General features: G+C 30.9%; 2 protein-coding genes across 2 annotated transcripts in view; one reads left to right on the forward strand and one right to left on the reverse strand.

The window, feature by feature from the left end:
- LOC145303771 (protein-lysine N-methyltransferase SMYD4-like) overlaps positions 1–12579 on the reverse strand; it is a 112361-nt gene extending 99782 nt beyond the window's left edge. The window contains exon 1 of the mRNA XM_080145378.1: positions 12542–12579. The gene's annotated coding sequence lies outside the window, so the exon portion shown is untranslated. The remainder of the gene's footprint in view (positions 1–12541) is intronic.
- Positions 737–3393, forward strand: LOC145304254 (uncharacterized). The gene is made up of 4 exons (XM_080146099.1): positions 737–843; positions 1631–1746; positions 2541–2630; positions 3055–3393. Exons 1-4 carry the CDS (start codon positions 815–817, stop codon positions 3327–3329), a joined length of 510 nt encoding a protein of 169 aa, XP_080002225.1. The 5' UTR covers positions 737–814; the 3' UTR covers positions 3330–3393.
- Positions 12580–13971: the final 1392 nt, after the last annotated feature.

Below are 13971 nucleotides of genomic sequence, written 5' to 3' on the forward strand. Positions count from 1 at the left end.
AACATTATAAGAAATATTGAATCTTTGATACCCAAACAAGAAGAAATAGATGTAGTTAATATTGATGATGATAATGACAGAAAGGAATATCTTACTGCTAATAATTTGGATAGTTTTTCCATTGCTTATCGTGGCCTAGACAATAGCTCTGAAAGGTAAATAGTAAAGATATTGGCTCGCATGAAAGAGACTAGCACCGGTGCTAGTCTCCTTCATTCTACACCATTTGGTGCTAGGGTTCTTCATCCTTAAGATTTACAAGATTTCTAATAGTGGGAGGGACAAAAAACGCTTACTACTTTATATAATAGGATTAATACATAATTGTGATGCTTCGCTTACAACATTTACCTGATTATTTTACAAACTAGGGAATTAAAAAATTATTTAATTGTTTTACTTTGAATTTAAAATGTAATAAGTTCAGGGAGGGAGTGGACATTGGGCTATTTATTACACTAGTCCCCAAAGTATTATATTAACATTTTATTATTCTTTTGCTTAACAACCTTGGGAACTTGATTATTTTGATTATTTGTTTAATTTAGTTAAGTGTCCAAACGTTTCAACCACCAATTGTAATATAAAGAAAGGGTAGTTTTGTGTATCGTCGTTGGGGAGGTACATAAATTTACCAGCTATTGTCTTATCCCTCTGGATCCGTGAAGAAATGATTAATTATTCATCATTTCTAAACCAAAATTAAAGTTATAAATATGAAAAAAATTCTATATTTTTCAGTCTTTCTGAAAGTTTATCAAGTGCTAAAAGTCAGCTGTTGGCGGCTGAGAAATGGCTGCTACCACAAATACAAATGCAGCAGCTTTGTCAGCCCTATGCCAGGTATGTGTGTTGGTTCATTAAGAACTTAGAAATAGCTATGTAAACTTAAACATGGTTCTTTGAAGGTTCTGCCTTTTGACATTTTCACTTTGGTAGGGGGATAAAGTCACTCAAAAATCAGCCCCGTGACGTCATAAAAATAAGGGATTATCAATCTCTTTTTTAAGGGTTTTCTTTCCCACTTTTCCTCTCATATCAATCATTTTTAAGACGCCACGTGCCTAATTTTTGAGTGACTTTTTGAAACCCGTCAAAATATAAAAAAGGGGTAAATTCCTTTCGTGTCAACGGCTCTTAAGGGGCGTTTAGTCGTATTTTCATAGTAGCTTTTGATAGGTTATTTTAGGTTAGGTTAGGTGATTGCCGAACCCAGTAATAGTGTCTGACTGATTATGACGTAAGAAAAAAAATTAGCCAATGAGAGGTCATTATTGACCAATGTTAAAATTTATAGTGGCCTCTCATTGGCTATTTTTTTTTCTTACGTCATAATCAGTCAGACACTATTACTAGGTTCGTGATTGCCTTACATGGTTACAGCCCCCCGCAGGGGCTATAGAAATAGGGAAAAGGCTACTGTGAAAATACGACGAAACGCCCCTTAAGAGGCGTTGCCACGAAAGGGACTATACCCAAAAATTAACTAAACTCTTTATTTTACTTCCCTCAAAATAAAAAGCTTGACAGTTCCTGGGGGTTTCATCGTGTCAAAACTAAGAGAGACAGTTATTTTTTTTCAATTAAAATTTTTTAACTTTTATTAAAGCTAATCTTGTTCTGTTTTTAGTTTTTACGACGGATTATCAATAAAGAAGATTCGACCCAAGAAATTTAAATGTGAAGAATGTGGGGCGGCATTCAGCAATAATGGTCAACTCAAGGGACACATTAGAATTCATACAGGTTAGCTTCCCCTGCTTTTTAAAAGCGAAGCTTTTCTATAATTATGGTCGGTCCGTCCGTTCATCCGTCTGGAACAGATAGTTATTTTCGTTAATTTAGGCATGTCAGAATTATCCTCTCGATTGCAAACTTTGCATGGTGATTCCTGCAAAAGTTAGAAACCGTAACAACTCTACAATTGTTGCCAGAATATCCGTACGTCCATTTTAAACATGTTATTTTTTTTATCTATTTTAACAACAAATTTTATGTAAAGTAATAATCCGATTGGTCTGATTTTTTGAATACTGATTCATAGGACAACAAAGTACAATGTTTTAAGCAAAGCATCTCATCATCAATGCTTTTTATATAATTGGTCTTGATTTTATAAAATTCCATGGCACTTCAGTTTACAAAAAGCAAAGAAACAAGAATGTATTTTTTCTAAGTTTATATTTAAGTAAGACTGCTGTTCTTTTTATATAATCTATTATATTTTTCTCTTACTATTCCACGCTATCTTTTAATAACTACTGACCAAAGGATCTATAACTCACTTTGTTTGTTTGTTTATCTAAAATAATATTTTTCTTTGCTAATTATGGATGTTGTTATCCTTGTTAATTATACAAATATTTTTTATATTTTTAAACAGTTTTCTTTAGAGAATCTCTAATTTTTTAAAGAATGTTTTATTTGAAAATAAATCTTTTAGCTGATTCTTGTTTCTTTTATATAAAAAATAGTTGCGCTACTTATGGACATTACTGTCCTTGAATTTTATTCATCTAACTAGATTATTTACTTTTCAGGAGAGCGTCCATTTAGCTGTGATTTTCAAGGTTGTAGAAAAAGGTTTACCAGAAATGAGGAGCTTACCCGGCATAAAAGAATACATACAGGTATGATATATTGTAGCATAGCTGTGCTTTTGATATTATGGCCCCTCTGGCCTAATAAAACTGGAATTACATCTTCATAACGACGCGTTAAATAAATATTATCTTCTTTAATGTTCTTTTTGTGGAAGATTAGTTTATCTTCAATTAATCTATACCCATTTTGTCGGGTGCGTACACATGATTTATACTGGAGGAGTTATTGTTAGTAGGACATCCTAAAAGTGGGTTGAAGTAGGGGGGTTGAATGGGTTTAAGGAGGCTTATTTTTTTGGATTACCCTACTTGAAATATGAAAGTTTTTTTTGAAGGGGAGTACTACACTCCCTCTGGTTGCCTTTTCTAGAGAGGGGGGATAAGAAATTCTTACCCCTCTACATTTTTTTAACTTTTATGTATAGTTATAATAATATATTTTGATGTTTAGGTGTTAAACCGTTTTACTGTCCTATTAACGGCTGCAACAAATCATTTGGAAGAAAAGATCACCTGAAAAAGCACATAAAAACCCACGAACGTGAATATATCCATCCTGGCGGGCACGCAGGAATGTCAACAATGTTGCCGCCAACTTCTTTAAGTTTAACAGCAGCTGCCTACAGTTCACCGCCGTTAGTGAATAGTTGCAGTTATACGGCTCCGCCGAATTCGGCGGCATTTTTGATAAATTCTGTTTCAAGACTTCCTAGATTTTTGTCTTGAAATATTGTAGTTTAAAAATTTATATAAAATGTATGTGATATTAAATAAAATCATTATAGCTAAACGTGTTTTTGACTTTCTTACATTTTTCAAAGAGAAGCTTTTATATAATTAGAGTCGGTTCGTCCGTATAAGTTCGTTACGGCTAGCTCTTTTCGTTAATTTAAAGAGGTTAGAGTTGTCCTTCGATTTAAATTTTGCATGTTGATTCCCCAGAAAGTCCGTACGTCCATTTGAAACATGTTGATTTTTTTTACTTTTTTGACAACAAATTTTTGTATGTTAAAATTATTCTATTCATCTGATTTTTGGAATACTGATTCCTATTACAACAGAGTACAATGTTAAAAGCAAGGCATCTCAGTAATAAAGTCTTAAAAATGTCAGTATGTCCATGAACAGTATCATGTATTTAGACAGTTTTGCATTAAATTTACTCACAATTTTGTATAGACTTATAAATATTTTGCTTATTCAGTTCTGACACTCTACAAGTGTTAATGTTCGTTTGTACTTCAATTTCAGAGTTTCGCTTTTAAGGATGTTGTTAAAGTAAATATTTTACTGTCACTACTAATAATTTTATGGAATTGATGATAGCTTCCGTAATCTTATAAACTGAGAAAGGTTTCGTGATTTTTATTGTCAAAATGTATATTTTTGCTCATGAGATAATTTTAGAATCCTATTGGTTCTAAATTCGCCTTAATTTATACTTGGATAAATTTTGTTATTGTAACTAATGAACTGTTGTAAATGAAAGTAATTTGGTAAATTGAATATGAAATTTAATTAATATTTTAATATTTAAATCCGGATTCTAAGAATCTTTTTGTAAGTTGTTATAAAAAAGTAAATATTTACATATTTTGTTTAATTAATCCAAGAGCTTGTTTAAAAAGATAGTTTAATCTAAAATTTTTAAAAGCTCAGCTTTTCCATAATTAGGGTCGGTCCGTACGTCCTTCCGTCCGTTACGGTTAACTCTTTACGTTAATTATCCGATTCATCTGATTTTTGGAATACTGATTTTTATTACAACAAGGTACAATGTTTTAAGCGAAGCATCTCTATAATCAAGTCCTAAAACTGTAAGTATGGCCTTAAACAGTATTATGTATTTAAGCAGTTTCGCAACAAATTTACTTAAAATTTTGTTCAGATTATGCATAAACATTCTTCTTATTCAGTTCTGACACTCTACAAGTGTTAATGTTCATTTTACCTTCCATTTTAGAGCTTTGCTTTTATGGATGATGTCATCCTTGTTTGATAACAAAATTAACATAAAACAAATAGTTCATAAACATCATTTTCAGGGATAATGGATGATACGTCTCAACTTGTTTTACCTCTTGGAGAGAAACCCCTAGAGGCAAGGGGCGAAGCCATTGGTTTTCTATAATGTATTCTATTTAAGATACGCGCCAGGAATATAAACAAAAGTTTTCTATTGTTCTTTACTTCAAATGGACATACTAACATGGTAGAAATTTGAAGTACTAAGCTTAACCATAAGGTGCCTAATATGTTTTAAAACAGCTTCATCTCATCTTTTAGCTAATGTTCATAAGCAATAGAGGCCTCTATGGGTTCTTGTGGTGGGGACTCCCCTCTCTTTACGACCCCCACAATTTCAATTATTTTTGTAATATAAAAAAAATCTTTGGTGGAACATTTTTTTCAAAGGGTGATTTCTCACACATGGGAGAATGGTGGTACCCTCCACCAAACCTTCCTAGGACCCATGAGGAGATACAGTGTAAAGGAGAACCATATTGGTTCAGCGGTTATAGAAATCCTTCGGAACACACATACAGACAGACAGGGACAGATCCTATTACTTTTTTTTACAAGCATTACAACTGAAGCTGGTATGTGAGCCACTTTTACACTTTAATTTTATCATTCTGGAAAGTATTTTTTTATGGGTTCGTAAAGTTAAAGCGGAGTTGCTTAGAATTAGACCGACTTGTATAATATCAAATACAGGTTTCAAGTCATAGTAGTTTGTTTTTAACATAGATTCAATAATTAGAAGTATTAATGGGTTGAAAGATCTATGTAATTCGGACGAATTTTTTATTTCATATTCATATCATAGTCAAGCTTTTATTAAATAGTAAAATAATTCTAAAATAAATCCCGTGGGTGTTTTTTTTCTTATGCAAAACACCTGCGAGGCCTGTAATTGCGGTGCTCTAACTCTGCTGGGTAATCCCGCTAGCCTTATCTGACCAAAAATAATTAACAAAAAATTAAGCCCCTCCTCCCCCTATTCTGTGCTCGACCAGGTACTTGGAATGATTCTTCCCCAAAAAGTGCAATAAATAGAAAAGGATATTTTACATTACAGATTTCAAAGTCTGCCTTTGTATTAGTATTTGATGTACTGAATTTTAGTTTCCGAAAGGGTACTTAGCATTCGCGTCCTATCTCAATATTTGCTACTAGCTAAAAAAGCTCCAAACTTCCCCCCCAAAAAATTAAAATTTAAAAAAATAAAATTTTGAATGTACTATAATGTATAAATCGTTTATACATTATATCGCTTTTCCTTTTGACCGAAGTAGCTGAAAATAGCGTTTGCAATAATTGGGTTATCTGCTGTACACATTTGGAAATTATTTCGAAGAAATAGGCAATCCATTTTCAGCACATCTAAATACTTATTGGCATTCTTAAAAAACAGCTGAAATTGGGTAGCTTGGAAATGTTAGGAAAGAAGGGCTAGATAGAGTGATTTATTCACAATTGTCCCCACTCTTCAAATAATATTTGAGAGTTCAAGGGTTCCTAACACTCTAGTTATACAAACTCTATTTTAATGTTTGTTGTGTGTGTGTTTGTGTGTGTGTGATCAGCTGAGAAAGTATTGAAATTTCAGGAGGCTTGGCCAAAGGATTTATTTTTCCCACTCAAAATATTTCTGTCTGCTATTAGATTCTTAGTATTATAGTGTCCTGAATAGAGTTTAAATAGTTAAAATTTCTTTATCTTTTAATATTTTAGACAGTTACAGCTAGTTTTTAGTGATATTGTGCATTAATTTTTGTTTTTAAAAAAATTTTTATATTAACATTATATCTTAAATATTTTTGTTGTTTTACTGTTTTTAAAAAAAAAAGCTTTAAAATATTTTAGATTCCTTAATCTTATTATACTAATGTTTCTAAAAGGATACAACATTGCCTAAAATTGATGTATATCCCAATTATAATAATCAAAAATACAATTTCTGTAAATTATATTTATTGGTGGATAAGTTTGGATACAGAAAAATTACACAACCCTAACAAGAGTTGATAAAATATAAAAGTTTTTAAGCATTTGAATGAGAGATTGTGTAATTATTTACCGTTTCTTATAAGATGTTATTACTTTGCTATTTATGGACATTCATAAATCTTCCGATTTTCAAGATAAAAAACAGAGAAAAAAACCTTACTACTTTTTCCTGCGTATCATTTCCCATTAGTTGTGAAAGCGAAATAATATCTTGTGATGTAGATACCGGTAATTATTATGTAAGGGCATTCGAAATTTAATTACTTGGATATTGCACCAGATTTTTTGTCTAATCTAATAAAATAGAATTTCAAGCTACCTATAACTCCATTACATCCTCTTTATTCCCATCCTCTCCTCTACTACTGGAGGTAACTACTGATCAATGAATAAACATTATATTAGCAACTTAAATTGTCAACAAAATTCTCTTGTTATAACATCCACTTATTTTATATCAATTGACATACTACAAAGTACGCAAATGCATTTTTGAATTACATAACCTGGCCATTTTTCTATCAGTTAGATACACGAATAAACAACTATATTGTTTGACAATTGAACTGAATAAGGTAGCATGTGTTAACACACATAGCAATTCTAGAGCAAGAAACTTTAACTTTCAGCAATCAACAAAGGAAAACTTCAGTCCTATGTAATTTTGGGTCCAGAATCATAATCTGTTAAAACTAAAATCCTTTGTCCTCCTTTTTGCAATAAAATCGCATTCAAATTGCAACAAATATTCGCGATACGTTATTTTCATCTTATAAGAAACAATAATGCATTTTGCTGAAACAAAAATTAAAGTTAACCATTTATTAAATACTTTCATATCTTTATATTTGCAAAAAAAATATTTTTTTGCAGAATAATGCCATTTTTGTCAGCGATATAAAAAGTCTCCTAAAAAACAGATTGTTAGAAAAAAAAGTAAATGTAAGGATTTTAATATGTTTTTCTGAAGTCATTTAATAAATTTATACAGTAAAAACCAGAATTGTGCAACTTATTTGAATGAAAAGCCAAAAAACGTAATTTGCAAAAAAATTGCAACCCCTAAATCACATAGAAAAATAAACTTTTAACCAATCTAAAGTAATATGTTTTAAAAAACATTAAAAAATATTAATTTTTTATAAAATGAAGTTTGTTTGAAAAGTTCTAATCAAATAGAACAGGGCAAAATTATTTTTTCAAAATGCAAACAAACACTTAACTTTGAATATTTCTATAGTTTTTCTAAAACTTAAAAATCAAATCGTACTCAAAATCAATGTTTTGTTTGTTAAATCTTCTTGTGGCGAGATTTTTAAATGTTACTTTTTCATATGTATTGAATAATCATAAAAAAAAGATAAAAAATTGCATTAAGCCGATTCAAATATATTAAATACTTCCTTATTAAGGCAGCAAAATAAAAAAAGGTGTAAAATAAAAATTGTTTATTTTTATTTTTTAAGCTGTATAACTTTTTAAAAAAATTTAAAACATGATTTTAGCAAAAAATACATATTTTTTCATTAAAAGGAATTATTGTTTATCTAATCAGCTGTTATCATAGAATATATCGTTTTCTTATGTTGGGCTAAGAATAGTAATTTCAAGGGATCGACAGCCGCACACAAGCCTCAAATTCCGCAGGTGTGCAAAATAAAGATTTTATCCAGGAAAATGGCTGTAAAGAAACCTGTTTAGATATCCAGCTTAATTTTAAAGTTATAATATGACGATTTCACTGAGGCTTACCCGCAGCTTCTGAACGCTTTTAATTTCAATTAAAAACTATATTTATATTGATAAGATTAAGTTTGAAAATTGCAGTAACATACTATGATCATAAATTTAGATCGCACTCTCATTTTAATTGTGCGATAGATGGAGTTATGTCCCCTGTTCCCTCCAAACAGTAATTATTTGGACGCCTCAAAAATAGACATTAAAAACAAGAATGACAACATCCATAAAAGCGAAGCTCTGAAACGGTTAAAAAACGAAGTTTAACACCTGTAGATTGTCAGAACTCATTAATCAATATATAAAAGTCGAAAAAATTAAAAGTAAATTTGTTAAAAACTGCTAAATTACAGGATGATGTTTAAGGACATACATACCTTTTTAGGAGGTGAATATAGAGATGCTTCACTTATGAAATTGTACTTTGTTGTCCTAGGAATCAGTATTCCAAAAATCAGATAAATCGGATAATAACATCACATACAAATTTGTTGTTAAAAAAGAAAAAAAACGACATGTTTAAAATGGACATACGAAAATTCTGGTATTGAATATAGTGTTGCTACGCTTTCTAAATTGTACCTTACTACAAAAGGAATCACCATATGAAGTTTCAAATTGATAGGACAACTTTAACATGCCATAATTAACGAAATGAGCTATCCATTCCGGACGAACAGACTGACCAACCCTAATTATAGAAAAACTCGCTTTAATAATGATAAAAAAGCTTCGCTCTTTGATATATACAAGCGGTTGCGCCCTTAGCATCTAGAGGCTCTATTCTAAAGGATCAATAAAGGCAGAAAAATAGCCTAACACCATACCCAGACTTTATCTATCAAATAGAATAGCCTAAAACCAACTCAGGACCTATAGGAAGCTTCAGTGTAAAGGAGAACCATATCGGGTCAGCGATTAGCAAGATCCTTCGCTACAGACAAAAAAGCTTACTACTTTATATAATAAGATAATCACATTTTAATTCAATAAATTATGGCCTTTCAATTAGTGTTAAGAGGGGGGGGGGGGATTCTGACACTTTTGCGTAAACAGTAATTATAGGCTTTGTCTTTAGAGGGATAGGATAGATTATTTTACAAAAAAGTTTCCTTTTGGGATGTAGTTTTCCTATTTAAAAAAAAAATAATTTATTTGGCCTCCAGGTTTAGATACTGCTAGCCTCCAGGTGGATTTTAGACAGGTAAAAAAAATTCAAGTTAGAAAAAAACTTATTTAACTTACTTTATGGATAGTATAAACTGATTTAAGTACTGCAGGGCTCCAGGTGGATCCTGGACAGTTAAAAACTGAAAAGTTTTACTTTTGAAGTGAGAACAAAACTTATTGAACAAAAGTTGCTACTTTATCGATGGTATGAACTAATTTTAAGAAAATTTTGAAATCAGGCTCAATTTTCAGGTACTGCAGGCCTCCAGGTGGATCCTGGACAGTTAAAAACTAAAATTTCTACTATTTAAGTTACTAGCAGCTTTGCCCCTAGCCTCTAGGGGCTTTGCCCCAAGAAGTATTTTAAAAAAAAAATGTAGTACATGGGGTGGATCTTCATCATCATTAGCATCATCAAAAAAAAAAGTTGAGGCCCTGGCTCGGCATCTTCAAAATCTGAAACTGCATCTTCAAAAAAAAAAAAAAATAGGGGGTATTTTTTTTTTTGGGGGGGGGGTTGGGGTGTCCCACGCCCCAAGAAAATAGCCTAAAACCACAACATGACTAATATACCCAGAAGAGAAGAATCCGATCGGTTCAGTGGTTACCGAGATCTTAAGCTTATCAGGTAATACTAGCTAAAAAGTAGCAGATTTTAAAATAAGGTTTGTTCTAACGTTAATAGTAAAAATTTTCAGTTTTTACTGTCCAGGATCCACCTGGAGGCCTGCAGTAACTTAACATTGGGCCTGATTTCAAGATTTTCTTCAAGTTAGTTCATACCATCCATAAAGTAGCAACTTTTGTTAAAAAATATTTTTTCTAACTTAAATAGTGGAATTTTTCAGTTTGTAACTGTCTAGGGTCCACCTAGAGGCCTGCAGTATCTGAACATGGAGCCTGATTTAAAAATTTTCTTCAAATTAGTTCATACTGCCCATAAAGTAGCAACTTCTGTTAAATAAGTTTTATTCTGACTTTAAAAGTAAAAATTTTCAGTTTTTACCTGTCCAGGATCCACCTAGAGGCCTGAAGTCCTGAACCTGGAGCCTGATTTCAAAATTTTCTGCAAATTAGTTCATACTGCCCATAAAGTACCAACTTTTGTTAAATAAGTTTTGTTCTGACTTGATTCTTTTTACCTGTCCAGAATCCACCTGGAGGCCTGCAGTACCTGGACCTGGAGGCAAATCCTATTTTTTTAAATAAGGAAACTACATCCCAAAAGGAAACTTTTTTGTGAAATAATTTATCCTCTCACTCCAAAGACAAAGCCTATAATCACTGTTTACGTAGAAGTGTTAGAACTTCCCCCCCTCCCATTTATAAAAATTTTAACATTCACCCTAGGTAATTCAAACTATCCTTTCTGACTACTGCATCTGGGCCCTATTTTTAAAAGCGAGGCTTTTCTATCATTAGGGTCGGTCCGTCCGTCCGTAACGGATAGCTTTTTTCGTTAATTTAGGCATGTTAGAATTGTCCTATCGATTTCAAACTTTGCATGGTGATTCCTTTAGTAGTTAGGTACGATTTAGAAAGCGTAGCAACTCTATAATCATTACCAGAATGTCCGTACGTCCATTTTAAACATGTTGATTTTTTTACTTTTTTAACAACAAATTTTAATGTGATCTAATCATCCGATTGATCTGATTTTTGGTATATTAATTCCTGGGACAACAAAGTATAATGTTATAAGCGAAGCAACTCTATAATCAAGTCCTAAAAATGTAAGTATGTCCATAAACATTATCCTGTATCTAGCAGTTTTTCAACAAATTTACTTTCAATTTTGGTTTGACTCTTATACATTTATATTCTGGTCATTCAGTTCTGACACTATACAAATGTTAATGTCCGTTTGTCCTACCATTTCAATGCTTCGCTTTTATGGATGTTGTCATCCTTGTTTCATTTGAAAATTGAATACATGTTTGCGGGAGATAATTTAAATTTCGTCTTGGTTACCGCAAAAAAAATGCGGCACTGCTATGGCTGTAATAAAAAAAGTCCAATGCTTACATATGATTATATCGTTTAAAATCAAATACGTACGTTATTACATTAAAAATCTGTTATAAATTACAACAAATTAATATTATTTTTTTTACCACTGGGAGTTATTTATGTAAATGTTATGAACATTTTAGCAGACAGATATAAATTCAAATTCAGTAAGGTAAAATTTTCAGGGATATTAAAAATAAGTGTATAATTTATTTCATTTCAAAAGTTCATCTAATTAATTGTCAATAATCGTATTTCAATATAAAATATTTTTGATAGGCAATATATTAACCCTGAAAATTAAAAGTCGTTGTTGTTATTTTAATGATAAGGATTTTAATTTTTTTAAAAAACTTAAATATCTCTGAAGAAGGGGAAAGAAGGATTTAACTGTAAATGAAAACATAAAATATAGGCCTTAATTTTATCGCCACACTTTGCAGATTCTTGCGGAGAGGTGTGGATAGTATAATTCGCCTCTGCATTTGGGTGAACACTCAATAACCCCTTTTTGGAATACAAGAATAAGTTGGGGTGGGGGAAGAAGTCTCTATGGCACGCCATTGTTTTAACCTGGTAAAGAAAACTTATAATCTTATATTAGACTGAAATATTTCTTGAATTGAAAAAACCTTTACCTGACCTTTTTAATATATAATATTGGACCGTACTATTTAAGAGTTATTTGGGCCAAAGAAACGAAAAAATGAAAGCGTCATAGTTTGAATAAAAATAATGTGCAATGCTCTACTTCTCAAATATATGTCTCAAAAATGTTGTTAAAACTAATTTTTAAGATTCTAATTATTGAATAAAAATAACATAAATTGTATTAAACTGCATTTCATTACAGTTTAAAATTTTTGGATTCTAACATAAATTAAATGAAAAACATCTTTTATTTTAAAGTTAGTATGTTTTTCAACCTATTTTTAAAAAAATTACACTATTCTAAGACATGAAGATATATTTCGATTTTAGCAATCATTTTCAATTCATTTTGTCTCTTGTAGAAGTGAATCAAGCAATATTAGCTTGGTCGATTTAGAAAACTGAAAAGACTGAAAAACATCTACTTGATTTCATTTTATTATTCAAAGGGGTAGTTTCACGATATGTATTTGAACTTAATTTAGTGAACCGCATATTTTTTCCTAGTTAATGGGTTAAACTACATTTATATAGCATATATTTGAAATAAATTCAATTTTCTACCACGTAGTTTTTAAAATATCATGACTTGAAAGTTGTTTTTTTGTGATATATGCAAATTAAAAAGACGATTTTCAAGTCGTGATATTTTAAAAACTACGTGGTAGAAATTGAAATTCTTTCAAGTATATGCCATATAAATGTAGTTTAACCCATTAACCAGGATAAAATATGCGTTTCACCAAATTAAGTTCAAATGCATTTCGTGAAACTACCCCTTTGAATATAATTTGATTTGAAGGGATGTCGCTTATATTTCATCTTAATGTCGACATAATGCATTCAAGTTTGTAAAGACCGGTCTCAATACTATGCTATATAGTGATTTATTGACAATACCTGCCAAATAAATATATTTTATGGTTATAATTGTTATTGTTCCAAAAATATCAATCCAAAGCTAATTTAATCTCGCGTGGATTGTGTTATCCTTGGTTATAAAATCCCAGAAATGTTTGAAAGTTGTCTATTGTATAAAATTAGGCAAATAAATAAATTTTACTAGTTTGATCAGGTTAACAAGTGTTCCTTCATTACTACTTCGTTTAATTCATAAGATAGCACAACATTCTTTAACAATTTGTAATTAAAATAAGGGTATAGTTCTGATATATTTTTTTAAAGCATATTTCTAAACAAATAGTTTTGTTTGAGTAAAATATATTTTCATTATGTATTCTGAAAACATGTCCTTATTGTGTTAGCTTGCAAAAACACTAAAAAGTTCAACCTACGATAATTCAGCAATATCTCTAATTACAATAATATTCGTTCAAACCAGCTAAGTTAAGCTTAAATTCATTATTCTGATTTTTTTTGGACTGGAAAGTTGGTTGGTCTTGCGTCCTATGAAAGGATTACCCCCCCCCCCCATTCCCCTACTGTATATTAAAGAATTCAATTTTTCCTTGGGTGATAACTTATCACCTCTTATAAGAAAAACATTGTTATGCTTCGTTTAAAAAGCTATTTTGTTTTTCATGCCATTTTAGGTATCCTAAATGCCCCCCTTTTAGAATCTGTTCATAATTGATATACAGAAAAAAATTTAATTCAATCACAATCAATGACTTAAACTATTTGCCCAGTTTGGTTTATAAATTACAGATATCGATCATATTAGTTGTTTTGTGTAAACGTAATTCAAGTTTTGGTTACAAATATACTAATACTAGAGTTGGCTCGATATAACTATCTCCCTATTGGCTAGTTTTCTATATGC

Source organism: Acartia tonsa, chromosome 13 (genome assembly GCF_053477335.1).
Source record: "Acartia tonsa isolate MP-2025a chromosome 13, ASM5347733v1, whole genome shotgun sequence".
NCBI lineage: Eukaryota > Metazoa > Arthropoda > Copepoda > Calanoida > Acartiidae > Acartia > Acartia tonsa.

Coding starts and splice junctions, on each gene's coding strand:
- LOC145304254 (XM_080146099.1), top strand. CDS start 815: ATGCAGCAGCTTTGTCAGCCCTATGCCAG. Junction 844..1,630: donor CTTTGTCAGCCCTATGCCAG/GTATGTGTGTTG, acceptor TTCTGTTTTTAG/TTTTTACGACGGATTATCAA. Junction 1,747..2,540: donor ACACATTAGAATTCATACAG/GTTAGCTTCCCC, acceptor TTTACTTTTCAG/GAGAGCGTCCATTTAGCTGT.